The 20,920-nt window shown below is 35.6% G+C and overlaps 1 protein-coding gene across 1 annotated transcript; it reads left to right on the top strand.

The window, feature by feature from the left end:
• Window positions 1–684: 684 nt before the first annotated feature.
• Window positions 685–20,865, top strand: LOC121406955 (C2 domain-containing protein 3-like). The gene is made up of 17 exons (XM_041597858.1): window positions 685–818; window positions 5,752–5,926; window positions 6,857–6,954; window positions 7,782–7,890; window positions 10,025–10,104; window positions 10,760–10,962; window positions 11,208–11,322; window positions 11,890–12,151; window positions 13,867–14,077; window positions 14,871–14,984; window positions 15,497–15,568; window positions 16,010–16,244; window positions 16,755–16,953; window positions 17,299–17,539; window positions 17,994–18,152; window positions 18,546–18,807; window positions 20,795–20,865. The coding sequence occupies exons 1-17, from the start codon at window positions 758–760 to the stop codon at window positions 20,863–20,865; spliced, it is 2,667 nt and encodes an 888-aa protein (XP_041453792.1). The 5' UTR covers window positions 685–757.
• Window positions 20,866–20,920: the final 55 nt, after the last annotated feature.

Raw genomic sequence — 20,920 nt, 5'->3', positions numbered from 1 at the left:
AAAGGACAAGGCTACCCCAACACAAAAGCTTACCTGAATAAAGAGGAGAAAATTTTAACGAGCAAAACAATAAAAACTTCATCAAAATCGAATGTAAAATAAAAAAGATATGACATTTTAAAGTTTTGCTTAATTTCTAAATTTCTGTTGGTATGCAAATGAAGAGACAAATGACGTCATCCACTCACTATTTCTTTGTATTTTATTATAGGAAACATGAAATAACCTCTCACCTAGTTTTTTCTTCATTGTAGTAAAATAACGATTATTTCTTCCCTGAACGTTTGAAATAACATTCTTTAATACTATATGGTTCAGTCAAGTTGGTCCTTATTGTGAAATGTGTAAGAAAGTAAATATTGTATGATTCAAACACTGGAATGTGCATATCAATGTTTTGTGAAAAATAAGCATCCCTGATTACCACAATAATGGGATTTTTTCTTTTGTAGGCGTGCATATTTTATTTTACATGATTTTTAATACCATCATTACCCTCTTTACAATCTGTATGATATGTTAAAGGAAATAGATTCCAATGACAAAAAATATGCATGAAAAATCTTCAAATATTTGGGTAAAAAGTCTGTAAAATAAACCCAGCCTGCACCCCCCCCCCCCTTCTTCTCCACGCGCTTCCTTGGTCTGAAACTCAAGAGGGCGCCAACAATATTCGCGCGGAGCTTAAATTTTGTTTTCCATCGATTGTTTGGTCTCGCACTTGTCAGCAACTGTTAAAAATACAAAATAATGCGCAATGCCAAGTACGAAAAAGAAAGGAAAAGCTGCAAGGTCGGCAAAGAGATCTAAAAAGAGAGGTAATGACAATTTATTTTATGCTATCTTTCAAAGTCCCAATAATCTCACTTCCTTGATCCCATAATAAATAGGAAAGCAACAAAGATTCTATCCTCAGTCCCATCCCATTAATTTTGCGTTGTGTACCGGTAGAATGATGGGGAATCTAAATTATGCATTTTGATTTTTGTTTTGAAATGAACAGTTATTGAATGGACAGATTTGTAAACTTTAATATGTGGTGAAGTCCATGACTAAATCGGCATTATCCTGGTTTAAGTCACCAGTTCTTCAGTTTCATTCGTCAGCACCGCTGGTGACTGACTTCATTTTCAACTGCAACCTGCAAGTCTCATTGAATACACTCATTCAATGAACAAGGTTATAATATAACCTTGTTCTCAGTTATATCTCCATATGTGACAAAATAAAGGTGGCAATGTTTGGCTTATTTTCTCTTTTTTGGGGGGCAAATGCTTGATTTTTTTACACTGACAGTTTCCATTAGACTTGTTAATTCATACTGCTTGGCTCTTATTTAAAATTTGATTCTTTATATTATTTTTTCTTAATTAAAAATAGAGATCAAAAAATGAAAATTTTCTTGCCATATTACTTTCCACCAATAGAGGGCGTACACAAAAATATGCCCAAAATTCAAGTTTTTGAGCGCTCTGGGGAATACAAAAATTATTCCCACATTACTAATGACAAATAAATCAAAACTATATGGAAATTAGTAATTTTGGTCACAAAAGTGATATTTTAATGATTTTTTAAAGTGTGTGCTCTATACAGCATTGGCATACCATAGTCCTACCTGTAGATTCCCCACAGGCAGGGTGGTAGCAGTGAACAAGTGATTGAATATAAACAACGGTCAACGTCAACGAACGAGTGCACACTCACTGACATGCACGAGAAGAGAGGTGACTTATTTCACGATAAGGCCACTAAATCTGTAGTGTTAGCATAATATTGACAATATTATTATGCTGACAAATTTGTAGCGAATTATGGCTAACGTTAGACAGTAGAGCGAGGCGTAGACAGCTGGCAGCCATCTGTTTCGAGGAGTTTTTAAACTTTTTTTATTTTTTTAATTTCTCATACACAGACAGCTCCCTATTGTGCAGCCACCATTAGGGGGTTTACAAAGCAAAATCCCCCTACGGGGCACATCGATTTTTGTCTTTATTTCATAAAAATATTGAAAAGGAATTATTGAGCCAAAATACAGGGATTATTATTCCGTTTGGGACTGAAATGCACCAAAATGGGGAAAAATAAACTTAAAAGGGGAAAACAGTGACTTACTTCGGCTGTCGCGCAACTTCAATCCCCCGTTTTATCCGAACTTAAGTACATAAAACATGGCCATTGAGTTAGTGTTGTCAGTCGGTCCGGGATCGGGATGAATTCCCGGCGGTCTGAGGCTCCGAGACGGTTCCGGGATCAATCAACTTAGACCGTATCCCGGCAGGAAAATAAAATCAATAATGGCCAAATTCATGTTGTAATATTTCCCTAATTAGTAATTGTACTTACGAAATACGAGAGAACAATTTAGTTTCAACTGGCTGTGTGCACATGCACCTCGAAATATTACGCAATTACATAGCTATCTGTACTCGTCGATCGCATGAGCATGCACGCAATCTAGCTTTGCACACGGCTCCGAGAGATCTACGCAGACAACAATCGTCTACTCTATAGTCTCATGTGCAGACCTCTTTCGCCTCAGTTCGTTTTACTGAGTCATTCATCTACCCCATACTTTCGAGTTGAATCTGCTACGATATGTATGGACTAGTGAATTTATCATGAAATAATTTACTAACAATTGACGATGATGATCTATGAGTATTTGCAAATTTAGTCATTTAAAAAAGTCGCCATTAATTTTGTGATGATTGTATTTGTTGGGGTATTTTTTTGCGAAAGGGTTTGCAAATAACAACTAGACGAATGCGCATCATGTTTCAGCTGGTTAGAGCCGGAAGAGAGAGAGAGAGAGAGAAGGGGGGGGGATTACGGGAAGTGCTTGGTCGTTCACGACTGGGGACCATCTGCCATCTGTTGACTTGATGTTTACAATTGCAAACCAGTCGGTCAAAGCTCTATGGTCAAATCATGGAGCTGTTAATAGCTCTATGGTCAAATTATTTCTCCTAGATATATTTCGACTTAAATTATAAAATTGTACCAAAACGCTGTTAGAATTGGCGATGTTTAAAGTGGCGTTGTTTAAACTTTGAAACAACATTGTTTTGAAAGTCATATCATACCCTATATGTTGTAAAAATATGTTGTTAAATGCATCAAACAAATTTCCAATGATATTAACAGTTTTAAATGATATCGTTGGAAATTGCAAAAAATATTTAAAAACAAACTGTTTAAAGTTTTAAAAAAATTCTATTGGTTTAATAGTTTAAAAAATAGTTGTCTATTGACTGGCTTAAACAATGTTTCTTAATATTTAAATAGTTGTTCAAAATATTTTTTTTACTGTGAATAGTCTGAGTACCTATTCAAATAATGTTTTCTTGATCGAAAGTAATTCATGATTAAAGAAAAAATGAGTTTGTTGTTTTGATGCGAAGTGCCGGCCGCCGGGACTAATCTTGTGTAAATTTCCAAATAAGCTTCTCTGATAAGATAGTATTCACTTTTCTCAGTAGTAGTGATATCAAGGAGATATCTCCTTGGTGATATCATACTGTTCAGAGTTACGAGAGAGGGAGAGAGAGTGAAACTGAAAGTTAATCCATATTCCGGGCTGGGCCACAGGCGCACTGACAAGACATTACGCAATTTGCTTATAACTGTCAACCACGTGCGCACCGAGGCACCGACTCGTGTGTTATTGGACTGTCAGATCAGCAGCTGGATCGACTCAAACATAATTCGGGTCATGTCAGTGGTCATCAATGTTTACAGTTTGCGGTGGTGGCACGCTTTGACTGTCTCATCATTATTTTCCCCACGTTTTGAGTGAATGTTTACAATTTGCGGTGGTGGCATGCACACTTTGACCATGGAGCTAACAGTTATTAGTTCTATGCTTTGACTGTCTGGTGCACCGCCAGTGCGCAGTGTTTAAGGCTGGAAATGTAGGTATACACTTTTGGATTGCATTTGTGCGTGGAGATATGTTTCGGGATTCGGGACGAGCCGGGATCCCGATTAGGAAATTTTGAAGTTGCCGGGACGGTTTCGGACCGGGATTTTTTTTCTAGATAACAACACTACATTGAGTCCCCTGTACAGATCGCGCTGGAACTTCGGTCTCTGTATTTGGTAGGTGGAGCCAATGTAGTTCAGCGGAACAACCAACATAACAGAGACCGAAGTTTTGGTCTAAGCGAGATGCTGGTCAGCAAATTGGGATCGTCCCAGATTACGTACAGGGACTGTCTCAGTTTTCAAAGATTTATCCACACAAGAAATCTAGGAAAGTTCATTCACCTGGCAAGTGCTGACATCAATCAATTGCGCAAGTCAGTGTAAATGTATCAGGTTTCATAACATTAACAACAGGCCTGGGACGAATGTCAATTTTACTATTCGATTTCCTGAAAAAAACAATTGAATCATTTGATTGTTCATTGCGAATCATGTCTTCTAAGCCAATAGTTGGCCTACTTTGAAGATTTCCCAATAGGGTTTTCTATTATTGAACAAAGATCCAGGTAGAGTATTGTCTCTTCCTCATACATGTATGAGAGTAAGCCTTTTATTCCCCCTTCTCTGTGATATCTATTTCAAAAGAAACTAATCATGCTAGTATGAAATGAGATTAAAACTCTCACTTAATTGTTCCAATGAAAAGTCTTTCCAAAATCAATGCTTGTATAATGCATCCCTCCAAGTGCAACACCCCTGCATATGACTAAATCAGCCTACAGTCTTGGGTCCAATTTACGTCTCTGTAAACAACTCATTCATGAAGTATTCTTTGAGATAGACACACATGTGGTGCCTTTTACTTATTGAAAAAAAAATTGTCCATTGACCACACCATGTCCCAAACCCCACTTGTGGCACCACCCACATTTTTAGAAATATTTTGCAAAATATTTTTCATTTGAAGTACCTCTCAAAACCTAAAAATTACAATTTTGTTATTTTATTTTGAATCTATACATAACTGGGCCTATTTTGGGAGACTAGTGACATCTGGAATTAATTGATTGCGGATCTGTTGATTGACAGATCACCTACGGTAATGAAGAAGAAAATTCGTACGAAATTAAAAGTTGATCTGTCAGTATGTTGGAATATTATTTTAATTGTGTGAGTGGGGGAGGGGCCGTGGCTAATAGACATTGCATTGTTTAAAAAAAACACCTGCACAGACGGATGTCTGCCATTGGGCTTGTAATGGTGGAGGTTCAACCAACGCTTAACTGCAATGCTTAACTGTGCGCTAGCGCACCCTCCTTGATTACTCCATAATTCCTCCGTTTGATGGGCAAAAGAGGTCGCAATCATTAAGAGAAAAGAATAGTGAAAATAATCAGCTTACCACCTTTCTGAAATATATGCAGGGAAATACTTAATTTTTCTGACAAACATTCAGGATCAGGTTCTTCTTTTATCGCTCACTGTCATGTAACACAGCTGAGAGTATGAACACGCCAGCCAGTCATGTTTGTGTTACCATTTACAGTATATCAACGGAAACATACAGTACATTTAGTACACTGCTACATCGTACATAAAACTGCCTTGACTCTGCTGTGTTCTCAAAAGCATCTGTGCATTCAGATATAGGTTTAGGCACCACCCCTCTTTCGGAATTTCCATCAGTGTTCCTTTGATATACCAGTTCATCAACCTGTGAGGTTGATGCACTGTTAGATTTTTAGCTCATGATATTCTACATGTAGGAATGCAAAGAAGGTGGTCATTAAAAGTTTTTTTGTTTAATATTGACATTTTTTGTAGGTCCTAAGGAAGATGTGAAATCCTCAACCAGTCTCCCTCCTGCAGTGGAAGGTCCACTCCGATGTTTTCTTAGGGTAGCCATCACCAAGGTAACATGGACCACGCCCAAGCTTCCTGAATCTACCCATGTCAGGTTGAGATGGTGGGGAGAAACATCCAGTGGAACAATTTTCAGGTATGCTTGCTTATTTACATCTTTAACAGATCATAGGAAAATATGCATAAATAATGATATACATATTGCATGCCACAATCCAACTTTTCCTAATTAGGGAAATTTCAACAAATGAGGATAAAATAAATATTGTGGTAATTGAATTTCTTGACTGATTCTATAAGAACTTTAAAAAAAAAATTTTCTTGTATCACTGGGCACTATTGAATTTACCTTTTGGCCCAGTTTCCAATAAGTATTTACAAACTACTTTTAGTGTTATTTAGCTGCCACCATTTTTTTTTTCATTTTTTGGAGGAACTGAGGCCTGAGCATATATATTTGCTCAATTACAAAATAAATTATCAGTGACGTAATTACACTATTTTTAGTAATTGTAATTGAAGTTTTGAAAAAGAAAGTAATTGTAATTAAAAAAATGTAATTGACTTCAATTACTGTCAATTACTTTTTATTAAATTCAATTACTTAACAATAAACTTAAGTTATGATTTGGTTGCATGTCAGCTGCTTCAGCATCAAAGAGAGTAACAGGCAGAATCAGTGTTCTTTATTAAATCTTCATCTTGTCAGTTTCCTTGTAACTTAAAATTATGTTGAAATAGGTGGTACTTGGTTTCAGTTTTTACGTTTTTAGATAGTACTTGAAGTTGTAATTGACAAAAGTAATTGGTCATTCTAGTTAAAAAAGATGTAATTTAATTGAAATGTAATTGTAATTTAACATTTCTTCAATTATGTAATTGTAATTGAAGAAGGCAATTTAGCCCAACCCTGGCTCATGGTATGCAAGTTCTAAAAAATGTTGCTTACATCTATTTGGTATATCATTTTCATGTACAATTTTCAAGTACACAATTTATTTCAGGAGTCCATCAAGATCTTTTTATTTTATTACTATTAAATTATTTCTGCATCTCATCTTTTCAGGCCTGTAGATGGCAAGAACCAAGGGAAAGCTGAGAGTCAGACTGTTGCTCGATTTCCAATAAGATGTGGACCAAAGCAATTTACAGCTTATCTCAGCGATATCCTTAAGATTTAAGAAATATTCAATATCTCACCAAAATTCTAATAAATTTTATCAGTATTTCAGTATTTACATGTGTAGCAAATAATTTCACGGGTGTGTAGATACTTGACATTACACTATTCAACACTCAAGTTGGGGGTGTGACACAATAGACTACCCCTCCTCCTTGAACAATAGGTGTGCTGCTTGAGCTGATGCAAGTCTGACAGTGGCTTTCCAGGAATTGCCAACTTAACTGTTCAAACATGAACATTAAACTTGTTATTAACAGGGCAAGTTAAAAAAGGGAGTAACTTGGGTGTGACTAATGACCAAATGCAGTGATGCATTACATACCACAAACAACTCGCAATTTCATTACAACTTCAGTCACATTTTATTCTTTGTAAAGGCAACTGCACACCTTACGACTGGTTCACGATTTGATTTTGGAGCAAATCGCATTTCACTCATTTTCTGAAAATAAGAATTATTACATGTAGTATCTTCTTATTTGAGGTTCACATTAACTGAAAGAATACTTGAACAGTTTTGAATGATTGCAAGCCTTTATTTTGGAGTAAAGTCCAAATTAGTATAAATTTGTACCCAATAGTATGATTGCTGTGATATCATTACGACTAGATATTAAATTCACTTTTATTCTAATAAGGATGATAACATAGTCACAGATTTGAACATAGGTATTTGTACAAAGTACAAAATTATAACATTACGTCGTAAGATATTCTATGTCTCAATATTAGCACCAAATTTGGGTTGCAGACTGATCATATAATGTGCGGTGGCCATATTTGTAATCCTTAACTGACGTGTATGTACATATGGGTAGTGTTAGTGTAGATGTCCTTCGAGGTTCTTCTATGGTTGTTGCAGGTAGAGCTCAGGTCAATGAGATCAGTGTCATGTCACCACAAAAACCAATCAGTGGGTATGTATTAAGAGCAATCCCAAGCCATGAACTAGTATACAAATGATGCATTGGTTAGAGTGGGTCAGTAGGAACTGTGTGCACAAGGTAACTTTGGCATGGTTTAGACCATAATTTTTTTTTTTTTTTTGAGGTTCACATTAACTGAAAGAATACTTGAACAGTTTTGAATGATCGCAAGCCTTTATTTTGGAGTAAAGTCCAAATTAGTATAAATTTGTACCCAATAGTATGATTGCTGTGATGTCATTACGACTAGATATTAAATTCACTTTTATTCTAATAAGGATGATAACATAGTCACAGATTTGAACATAGGTATTTGTACAAAGTACAAAATTATAACATTACGTCGTAAGATATTCTATGTCTCAATATTAGCACCAAATTTGGGTTGCAGACTGATCATATAATGTGCGGTGGCCATATTTGTAATCCTTAACTGACGTGTATGTACATATGGGTAGTGTTAGTGTAGATGTCCTTCGAGGTTCTTCTATGGTTGTTGCAGGTAGAGCTCAGGTCAATGAGATCAGTGTCATGTCACCACAAAAACCAATCAGTGGGTATGTATTAAAAGCAATCCCAAGCCATGAACTAGTATACAAATGATGCATTGGTTAGAGTGGATCAGTAGGAATTGTGTGCACAAGGTAACTTTGGCATGGTTTAACCCACAAGGCGCAGCCGCGTGGGTTTAGACCATAATGCCAAAGTTACTGCGTGCACACTGTTCCACTGACCCACGAAAGAAACCCATGCATCATCTGTTTTATAGAATGGAAAAAAATATTGAATAAACCACAAAAATGAATGATTTACCGGATGCATGATAATTTCATGCGTCCAGTAAATTCAATGTACTGGTCGCATGAAAAAAATTACCGGACGCATTATTTTTTTTACCAGATGCATGAAAATTCCAAAATGAAATGCAGACACTTTGATAACCCTAGACATAAATATGGGCTTAACTGGATAATATGTTGGCGCAAAGGCATTATTATACCCAAAATACCAGATACAGCTTTGCATTGACAAGATGAGGCAGCCTCCGACCTCCAATAGCTGTGAGTGTATGCCTGGGCCGCGCCAGGGGCCAGCGCCTGCCTGGGCCTGCACTGGAGATTTGCCTGTGCACATCCAGCCCAGGGCGGTAGATCTAATTCTAACATTAGATCGTATGTCTGGACTTCTCAACTAACGAGTACGGGCAGTTTTAATCCCTATGATAATTACGGTACTGTAGTTGTACTTACATATCATTTTGCATCTTTTATTTGATTCATACTGCCTTGATCGAAAATTCAAAATTTTGACGTAAACAAGCGTAACAGTACATGCGCGATGACATCACAATGACCTTTTCGGGCGATAGCGTGTTTACAGTGGATATCGTTTTGATTATCGGGATATCGTTTGTGCAGCCCAGTAAAAATTCTTGCATACATGTAGCTCTCAACCAATCAGATTGCAGGGATTTTCTCATCCATTCTATAATAGCCACTTTTCTGGCGTAAGAGATATTCCAACATCTTCAGCAATATCGTGATTATTATTGTTTGTTTTCTTTACAGCAATAGCCATTTACAGTAGTGAGCATTTTTTAGCAGCAAGGAATATAGAAGTTTTGTGATTACTCTAATTTTTTAATGGAGAAACAAGCCGAAACAAGACAAATACTTTTTAACATTGATTTACAGCATGATATGAAAAATAATATTTATCAAAGGATAAAGCATCATGCTGCTTCAGTTTGTTCTTAATTATGACACTTTCTATCTCATTGGGTGATTTTAAGTCCGATGTTGGCCTTGGTGTTGGTGTTGAAATTTTGGATTGCTTCCCCTAGCTCCAAAACTTAGAGTTTCTAAAACTGATTCAGATCACATTATTGACATCTCAACAACTAGTGAGTGACTTTTGGGGACTATCTTCATTTTATGTTTGGTGTTATAATCGTGTAAAAATTGAACACCAAAAGGTTAACACTGAACCTGAAATCACCCACTGTCTCATTTACACCCTGCTACACACTTCAAGACCAAAGTAGTAACCGACAATGTGAATAGTACTACATGTATGAAAGTCAGCACCTGATTACCTATATAAATGAATTATCCTCACCTTTTAGGACATATCCAGTATTTTCAGTGAAAGATTCCCAGAAAATTGCAGAGGTACAGATTGCTATGATGTTTGAACCTCTTATAAGTGAGTACCATTGGAAGTAATAACATTAATAATAATATTTGTCAAATTACCTAAAGTAGCCCTCCAGTTTGAAAACTGCTCTACTTAACTAGTGAGTCTTGCATGAAAAGATATAAGGTGTATTATAAGTATTTGTGTGGTTAATAACAAAACGTTCTCAAAATTTGTAGATATCTATGTATTGTTTGTATTGTAAGAATTTTTATTCAGGAGTGTGTCAATAATGGTGTATTACTACCTGAGTGTTTGTAAGATTTTGGGAAACCTTGACAATTGCAGAAAAAAGTTTGATTTCAATAGAAATTAGATGATATTTGACTGATAGGGAGCCAGCAATAAATCATGTGATAAATAAGCATAGAAAGTGGTGAAAAACAAGATCTATCTGAAATTTAACAATATTTTTACATAAGTGGAACCACACCGAAGACTGAAAGACATAAAATTGTCTTAATACAAAATACAAAACATAATATTCCTGGTATGGTTTTGCAATTTGCTCCACATTTTTTTTTTTAAAGACTGCTCCACAAAATATATTTCATGTTGTAGATTTTGTGTTCTGTAACCAATTTCTAATCAAAGTTCAGAAGCAATGTTATTCCCTGCAGTAACTAATTTTATTCATTTATCAATTCTTCATCCACGATGATAGCATCTTATGATAGTTCCAGTTCGCTCCCAACAACTGATGCTAGTATGATGGCCCCCTCTAGGCCTACCGATCAGGACAGTGTCCGATCTAAGACATCTCATCGTTCCACCTCATCCCATGCTTCCTCTAGATCAGGTATGAAGAAGAAGATATTTCCTGGTTCAAGCTCTACAGAGGGCCCATTCACATCTGGCAATTCTAAGGTTAGTTGTTTCTCTTTGACTGTTTGAGTTGGTGTGAAAATAATCCTCTTGTAATTTGGTCCACCTACTATACAAAAATTATTGATACTGATTGATGGCATTGATATTATCTCCAGATGTTGAGCATCATATATCAATACCTGCTCATCAAAAATTTAAGCTTGCAAATAACTGTTGTACTTGTCATCTACCATTGTGCTTGGTGCAATTTATTTTTTTCCTGATAACTCTGATTTCTTTTTCAGGTTCACTCTGATGCAGCATCTAGGGATCTTGAGTCTGATTACAGCACTGGTATTGGTCATTTATCAAAACCATTATCTCAGAGTAGTCACATGATGCCATTGGATGCCAAACAAGGTAAATTATCGTACAGGAGTGGGGGTCATGTTCTTGTGCCAAATATTATATTCTATATCATCCTGGCTTAAACTCCATATTGCCCCTCATCAAATTTTCATAAATAGTAACGTTTGCCTTCAAATGCTTTTTGATAAATGAAATAAATTTTAATCTACAAAAATCATAATTTAACTTTAGTTTAGTGAATCTGATTTATCTACAAGAAATATATTCTAGTTGTGTGTAAAATTATTCTTAACTCACAAATATCCTTATAAAATGCCTCTGATGACTTCAAGTAGGTTGAAAGAATAGATGATTTCAAGGTTTTTCTTACTTTTTTTTTTGGGGGGGGGGGGAGGGGGATAGTAAATACTTGTGCTATGTAAAAGTATTTTTTTTTTCTATTCTTGCAGTCATATTGTTATCAGTATCATGTTTTTTTCTAGCAGCCTTAGTTTACATCATAAAAAAATAATTAGGAAAGCAACAATCCAGTAAATTCAACTGTTTAGAAAGTTATGTGTATTTTTCTCAACAGCTACATGAAACATCCACCAAGATTATTATTTTTTTCTTCCACAGACCTATCTAGGAAACCACTATCAACCTTACCAATCACAAACAACACTAGATCACTACCCACTCATCAAATGGGCAACACTGTCCCAGACAAATTGAATCCAGATCTCATATCAGCCTTGCTTGATAGAGGCAAGAAGCTGAGAGATGCTATGATCAAAGAAGAGTTAGGTCACCACTCGACAAGAAGGCAAGCGTCTGTAGGCCAGAGGACACAGGATAATGACGGGAGCGGAGTTGCTGAGGGGCAGAGGAAATACAGAAGGTAAGTGATTTGCTTTGTGTCCACTATGTCTACTAGCAGATAGTCTAATTATCAGATTGTCAGACACCATCATGGTTAAACCCACTTGGTCTTCTATCAATTTGGTATAATTACTTTTTGGTCAAATCATCAATTGACCTAATACTCACTTGGTATAAATTCTAAAAATCATTTCATCTAATGCCGAGATGGTCTGATTTCCATGTCATGTAAGTTATTTTGCACTTTGTCAAATTAACATTTTCTTAATAAAAAAATCATCAAACCATATAGACTAAGTGGTGTTAGCCCAAGTGGACAGAATGGGTAAAGCTTAAATGAAAAGTAGGCAAAATGTTTAATTTGCCAAGAGGTAATTTGTCATAATGGTTAGATAGGATTAGACAATGTGGGATGAGACTGAATGGAAAGTAGACAAACTGGCCAGAATTCACAAACATGGTTTTGGAAACCCACGGTTGACTCCATGGTTTATGTAGATTTCCTGTACAAATTACACATAATTTGGCGCGTATCGGGCGCGTGTATGAAAAATTTCCAATGCTGATGCGCGCTTTTGTCGCAGTGCGCCAGTTTGACGCCTTGTTCCATTTTTAGATATGCTATAGTATTCATGAGTCCACTGTTTTAAGAGTGGATCCATGAATACTATAGCATATCTAAAAATGGTAAGAGGCGTCAAACTGGCGCACTGCGACAAAAGCGCGCATCAGCATTGGACATTTTTCATACACGCGCCCGATACACGCCAAATTATGCGTAATTTATACAGGAAATCTACATAAACCATGGAGTCAGCCGTGGGTTTTCAAAACCACCTTTTGAATTTGGGCCAAAAGGTGCAGACCAATTGGTAGTTTACCAATGATTTTACCATCAGACTGACTCTGGACCTTGATTTGAGTCTGGTTCATTCCTTTCGGATTGTTAATGGCAGGTCCAAAGAACTCAAATAAATTGTCATTCATGCCCATAAAAATTCAGTTTCTATCTAACCTTGTTCACGAAGACAAAATGAATTATCTTGTATCCCTTTCCTTTTAAAATATTATTACATACATCGATGATACATCCATTAAAAGTATGCTACTAATGTATTTTTATGTTTACATAATTCATTCACAATTATTAGAACTGTATATAACTTTTGTCTATAATTGTTATCATATCTGTCTTTTCCCAGGAGATTGATGCCTCTAAAAATCCAGTTTCTATTTAACCACTTTTGCAAAGCCCATATGAATTATTTTGTATCCTTTTCCTTCTAAAATATAATTATATACATCAATTTATTGACATCAATGAAAATGCTACAAATGTATTTGTCTGTTTACACAATTTATACTCGATTATTAAAACTGAATCTATATTGTCGAGCGTTGTGGCCCAGTGGATTAGTCTTCTGACTTTGAAAAAGGATCGTGGGTTCGAATCCCAGCCATTGTGTAATTTCCTTTAGCAAGGTATTCATCCACCTTGTGCTGCACTCAGGTAAGGTGAATGGGTACCTGCAGGAATTTATTCCTTGAAATAGCTCTGTGCTGTATTAAAGGCTGCGGGTCTCAAGCCAGGGTAATATGACCCAAGTCCACTGGAAGTGCATAGGGATGTTATGCCATAATGTGATATGTGCTATACAAGAACTTTGTTATTATTATTGAAGTAGCTTTTGCCTATTACTTATGATAAAATTCTTTTCATCTGTCTTATCCTAGGAGAGGTTCAACTGGTGAACTCTTTCGTGAGCTCCTTCACGGAGAGCAAGATGAAGTTCCGGTCAGGGATGGTGACCCTATTGTTGCCCTTGGAAACCTAGTGGATGAAGAGGATGATGAAGAAGATGCTGATACAGAGAACAGAGCAGTAGAACTTCTTGTGGGAGATGTGCTAAATGTTAAGGATCTTAAAAACCTAAAAGCTCTACATGTAAGTTGTAGTAGGATATATACATTCACTATTTAATGTACACAAGTGGGATTTGTAGGCAACTAATTCTTGTTAACAGTTTGGCATTGATTAATATTGCATTAACTCTACCTGTTTGTATCTATTTTCCAATAATCATCTTGTGATCATGCCAGGAATTTAAATTCTTTTACTTTTAATTGGATTTCAGACTGTTTAGTACCCTACACAAATCTCATGAACAGTTCTTCATGCATGATTGCACTGATTATAGGAGGTAACTGAAATATAAACAATCTACTCAATTTGCAATTTGTACCATCATTTACCCTTTCGAAGGGGACCACATGCCCATTAAAGCATGAATGTGCCAGTATACTGCAATCATTTCAAGGAATAAATTCCTACTTGGATCACTTTTCCCCTGGATTTTGAGTGAAGCACATGTAAATCAATGTCATACCAACTGATATTAATGTCTTGATAAAAAGGATGTGAATAAAACAGTCAATATTGTAGGAGTGTTGTGGTCTAGTGGTTCTTACTCTCACCTTTCATTCAGAGGGTCAAAAGCTCAAATCCCAGTCATTGTGTTATTTCCTTCAGCAAGAAATATATCCATATAGTGCTGCACTTTACCCAGGTGAAGTAAATGTGTACCTAGAGGGAACATTCAGTACTTGAAACACCAAGGCATGTTGAAAGAAGCCAGCTATGGCCAGGGTTATAATGACAATTAGTACCATTGTGGATATGGGCATTTTATAAGATGCATTATTGTTATCATTATTATCTATTATCTATCCCATATCAGTCGGGTGTTTCACCTCCAGGGAGTGTATCATCTCACAGTGATGATGTCTATAGTGAGGAGGAGGATCCTCTTCATGACAACAGCATCCTGGAAGAACTCTTCTACAAAGGAGCCGTAAGAATGAACATGTTGCTTATCAGAAAATTTGATGGTGAAAGAAAGTAGGAGAATAGGAGAAAAAGAAACAGTGAAAGAAATAGTAGAAATAACCAAAGTTTGAAATAGGTTTTTGTTTCTTTGAACAGGGATGGCAAGAGTTACCTCATACCTGCACCAATTGCTCATATCCCTTTGTCCACGTTGCTCATTTTGTTGCATCTTTCATGTTTTTAGGCCATTCCCTCTTAAAGCCGCCCACCTCAAACTCCTTATCCCCTTTTTGCTACTACATTCTGAGATTCCCATGGACTTTGTACCGGGATCAGCTGATTCCAGTGGGCAATAGGTAAAAAAAATGAAAAATAACTTCTTTTTTTTCATTCTATATTTCAGATATTATTTATTTGCTATAATACTCAATATAATTTTCATGCCCTTGTAAATTCTGTTTAATTCTATCCGGCATATTCACTATTACAAGAAGTAACTTAATTTGTAATTTCTGTATGCAATTCATTTCTATGTAGGCAAGCAGTAGTAATGAGAGTCTGGCTGATCTATTAGACTCAGATTCAAGTGATGACAGTGAGCCTTACAAGGTAAAATGATCTTTTCATCCTTTTTATTACTCAATGTCAAGCAAACATCATAATCCTGCATCCCCCATGGATCCTGAAAAACATAAGTGTAAGGAGAAAAATATAGTAAAGCTATTTAATTTGCTATTCATAGATTAATTCAAGCAGAACAAGCATATCAGATTGTGAATGATTTACATAGTTATTGAATCATCAAAGTTCAAAATCAATGAGCTACTACATTCTTCTTGAATATCTTTATGTTATTTAATGATTTATTGCAAGGTTCGTAAAAACCTAGCTTGCCCTATACATCAATTGAAAACACTAATGTTTGACAACTATAATTGTTTTTATTACCTGTGCTTGTTTGAAATTATGTATTATTAAGTGTAATTTTGGGTAGTAAATGGTAATTAGTTACTGATTTAAGAGAGGAATAATGATTTTTTTTAACAACAGGCAAAGAGAACCAAACAAGGGAAGACCGTGGATACTGCATCACCAAGACTGCCACAGGAAGATGCCAGCAGTAATGGTTATTTAGACCCTAATAAAGCAGATGATGATAACTCAAGGAGATCAAGAATTGAGATGGAAGATGAGGAGGAGAGAGATGATACCAGCCAATCATTGAGTGAATCAAGAACATCAGGGTCCCTTGCTTCATCTCGAGATCGTTGTCATCATCATGGAGGTAATATTGTTTCCAATTTGTGTGAGATTATTCCTCTTTATTATTTCTTTTGGTCATTATTTATTACTTTAGTTATTTTTGTATATCCTCCAGTATTTGTTATCATAAATTTTACTCTGGCAGTGTGCAAAAAAGTATAGAGCCAGGTGATTTAATCTTTTCTTGATTTTATGTTGATATATAGAAATAAGTTAATATCTTGTTTTCATTTAGTAAAACCCACATTACTTTGTCCTTAAAATGACATGAGATCTTTTATTTTATTTTTTTTTTCATTTTTTGCTTGAAGTTGGCCCCAGATTTAGTTTATTGCGAATATAGAGTTTGTGTATACCTCTGCTCTGTAGAGTCATCCAGGACTAATTGAAGGAGATGCTTTATAACGCATTTGCTTTTATTTAATCATAGTCAGGATTTCAGTAGCCTGTATTAGTTAAGTCAACTAAAAATAATCATTAAGATAAAGGAATTAGCTCTACTTTGAATATCATACCTTGGTTTGTTTTGAAGGTCATAGTGAGACTGATCCTGCCACTGGTCTGAGTGTAGAGAGACTGACACTTCTTGGACGTGTCCATGTTGCTAGGGTAACCCTTGATAAGCTTACTCTCCGATCAGAACCAACAAGCCGGATCCCTGTTCGGACAGGGAAGGGAGGATCTAAAGGGATCAAGGGCAAACCTCCAAGACCATTAACACAGAAAAAGATGTAAGTACATATCCTTGATACATGTACATGATGATCTTATCCCTTGCAGACACTTGACCAATGCTAAATTACTATGGACCAAAGGGCAATGTTTACCATACTAACATGCTGATGACAGTAGGCCCACGATTTAGGACCAGCAATGAACAGCAATGGCCCTTCCATGTGTTCCTGATATTTTACTTCTACTCTAGTTAAGATACATGTATTGATAATTCTAAGTATTATCTAAGATGTTCTTGATTAACATGAACAAGAAAGATATATGCCATGTGAAAGGGAATTGAAAATTATACTGTTGATTGGGGTTTATCATGTTTGGCCCTTATATGCACTTTATTTTAGAACTTATTTTGTGGAGTACCAGTTCCCAGTCAGTGAGGCATCAAATGGTAGGAATGGAACAGCAACTGGCGCCATGGCAACAGAACTGATGCGAGTTGTCTCTAAGAAGGTATCTGGTAAGGAAGTAATTTTTGGACATCGGTCAGTGTTTCCTGTCCAGTTTGATGGTCAAGCAGTTGACCGATGGTGGAAGCAACTCCTTGTCTTCAAGGTCTTCTCCAAGATTGCAGGAGATAAACATGTAAGCAATAATCATAAATCACTTTAATGTCAAAGTTCCTAATTACCTGCCAGAATTTCTTTCTTTTTAAATACAGCCAACCTCATATAAATTACAATGCTCTAATTAAATTACCTTATATACTTAATCAAAAGCAACTTTTGGAGATTGCGCATTCAACATTGTAGCTCCTAAACTATGAACTAATTTCCATCATAATAGAAGTCCCATTCTAATCTTGCTTTCAAATCATTATTGAAGACTCGCCTGTGCATGGAACTGTTAAGTAGATTGTTTCAGATTTTGTAGTATAACAAAATAGTTTTATTTCAAAGCACAGTAGAGTATCCATGTAATTGAGTAGTGGCTGCACTATACAATATCTTATTTTCATTAATCAAAACCAAAATTGAGATCACTTTGTACTCAGAGACAGCTTGTAAATCTACTTCTCATTACTCTCATTTCATTTTAGCCAACAATATTGGGAGTAGCCAGTATTCCTCTGAGGTCACTCATCCAAAGTCCAGACCTAGTGACCATCTCAGATCTACCGGTCAAGGATAAGACCTCTCCATCTGAGACCAGTGATCAGGATACCAGTCCAAAAGGAAACATGATTGGTGTTATTTCAGTAAGTGAATATATACAGATGAAATTAATGTTTGAAAAATGGGAATTGTCATGAAAAAAATCTCCATTGATCCCTATAGCACATGGGATTTATCGCATTAAACATCAATTGCCAATTAACTTTACATGGCATTGTGCATGTATATATGCAAACTTAATGTCTGGTGTCCCAGAGAGTCCTTTAGAGTCCCTTATACTCCTGATATCAGACTTGTAGATTGCCTTATCTTAAATGAATCCCAATGATAATATGTTTTGTATTATAATGGCAAATGAATACAATTGAATATTATATATATTTCTTCTACTGAGTAGAAATTCCCTATTTCAGTTGTATGAGATGCATCACTTCTTTGGGTATATTATCATTTTTTCTTCATTCAATTTGTCATAGGTAAGTATAGAGCTTGCATCAGACAGTAAGGACTTTGCCTCTGCTCTCACTAAGACCAGAGTAGCCGAGATGCAGGGTGCTAAGATAGTACCTCTCCCCTCATCTGACCGTAGGATGGGGTTAACACATCTCACAGGGCATGCATCACCACCATCACAGCCATCATCCAGGCATACTTCACCTAAAAGTCACCAGGCCAAAGATGGAAGTCGGTATAGAACAACTGGGAAGTCATCGGCTGCTGTTCCATTTGGTCATCCAGGTTCGTTTCCTTGTGATATCATATTATTTCAGTATTTCCTTTGGAAATCTAGTAAAATGTAAAATATTTGCTTGAATATGCACTACTCTTATATAATTCTATATTAATAATGAAGTCACATTTTTGTAACATTTTGTATCAAAATGTTAAAAAGTGAATATAAGCACCCAATATGTTTTTGCAATATTATTGTGCTTAACACAACAGATAGATTATAGTAGATTTCGTTATTAATTTTTGTTATTCAGCTTTTTTGCAACATATTCTGTCACGATGCAAACAATAGTATATCATAAATCTGTTCATTTTTATGCACATATTCATTATGTAAATGTATTCATGTCAAGACTCTCATACACCCAATCCGGGGTCGATAGAGGTTGATAAAATCTTATCTCAGAAGAAATAGTTCAAATAGAACCAAATGTAAAAAGTTAAAAGTAAAATAACCAAAATAAATGAATATGATAGTAGGGGAAGGCGGGGTAAGTTGTGACACTTTTTGCATTTTGCATGTTAGAATTGATATGACTGGTAATATTGTAGAAATAAGTACCTTGCCTTTAAATTTGATTCTTGGGAAATCTTTTTCACCTATATATAACTTTCTACCCCCACACTGAAAGTCATCGTGACCTTTGAAAAAAACGATGTCAAATGGCTCAACTTGCCCCATCTGTGGGGTAAGTTGTGCCACCGTCTGGGGTAAGTTGAGCCACAAAAACTATGTACAAAAAAAAATGTATGCGGGAAGAACCAGGATGTCAATTTTTCATTTAAAGTATTTTCACTTGCTAATTCTCTATAAATACTAACATCTTCTAAAAGTAAAAGAACTGTCATGTGAATTAGCTCCTTTCTGCCTGCATATCAATGGCTTTTACATTTTTAAATTTTTTTTATTATAAATCACCATAAGAATTACCATGGCTCAACTTGCCCCATGTTGATTTGGCTTAAATTACCCCAGTCCAAACTTATTGTGATATTTTCACATCCACACATTTCTTATGCATTCATCATGTAAAAGACTATGACAAGAATGGGAATCCATACTTGGACTAACAATATTGCTCTTATTTCTATAATATATTTGAAGACATGTGTGGGTAAAAGCACTTATCTATTTTACACCCTTTTTTACTTTTTTGACTGAAATTTGTATTTTTCCCTCTAAAAATTACTTTTTGTTTCAGAATTGAAAACAAAGTGGTGGGGTTAAAGCCCCTATGCTCAACTTACCCTGCCTTTCCCTACAGTATTCATCTACTATGCCATTAAAATATACTATTTATTACCTTCTCTGTCTCTCTCTCCTGTAAAGGACCAGATATTGACAACTTAGTAGGAGAATATGCCAATGATCAAATTATCCAATCTACCAAGATGAAGAATAGGGAGACATCTCCAAAACACCAAGAAGGCTTTGAGGTGTGTTATATAATTTTTGTTTAATTTGTACCATCCACTTTTACCTATTTTAGGCTCTTATGCATGAAGGTACTTGGGATTAAGTTATGCAGTATACATGTATTATACATATATCCGCTTGTGACATTTATTACTAACTTTTTTCTTCATATTTTCAGAAAATTTGATAATTGCAGTTTATGTGGGCTATTCATATTTCAGGTCAAAATGACTTTGGTTTTATAGTCTAAGAATTTATTTCTTTATTTCAAATATTTAAAAGAAGGGTAGCCCAATCAACAACAAGCTGGTTTCCATTGAGGCCCTTCATAAATAAAAACAAATATCAAACATGGTGACATATTCTCCTGATTTTACATGGTGGACTCTCTTTTCTCAACCTTATTAATGTTTATTTCCATGTACATATTAAATAAAATCATTGTAATATATTTGGGCTCATAGGCAATTCCAAAGATTTTGAAAAGCCAATTGCCGTCTGCCCCTATACATATATTTTCTTAATGGCCTTTTTTTACCTCGATATAAATTCTTATGTAATCATTCTCCACCACAGGCCCTAACTCTCCATTCTTTGCTGTATGTAAGAGATGGTCATCTAAATACCCCCATTATACCAGGACATAGTATGCCAAGACCTCATCCTACTTTACAATATACTTCAGGTTCGTGTACATTTTGT

Source organism: Lytechinus variegatus, chromosome 1 (assembly GCF_018143015.1).
Source record: "Lytechinus variegatus isolate NC3 chromosome 1, Lvar_3.0, whole genome shotgun sequence".
NCBI classification, from domain to species: Eukaryota; Metazoa; Echinodermata; class Echinoidea; order Temnopleuroida; family Toxopneustidae; genus Lytechinus; species Lytechinus variegatus.
Note: the sequence above shows the minus strand (reverse complement) of the source record. Positions and strands in the feature narration are given on the sequence as shown.

Coding starts and splice junctions, on each gene's coding strand:
- LOC121406955 (XM_041597858.1), top strand. CDS start 758: ATGCCAAGTACGAAAAAGAAAGGAAAAGCTGCAAGGTCGGCAAAGAGA. Junction 10,105..10,759: donor GATGTTTGAACCTCTTATAA/GTGAGTACCATT, acceptor CCACGATGATAG/CATCTTATGATAGTTCCAGT. Junction 18,808..20,794: donor TGTTCCATTTGGTCATCCAG/GTTCGTTTCCTT, acceptor TCTCCACCACAG/GCCCTAACTCTCCATTCTTT.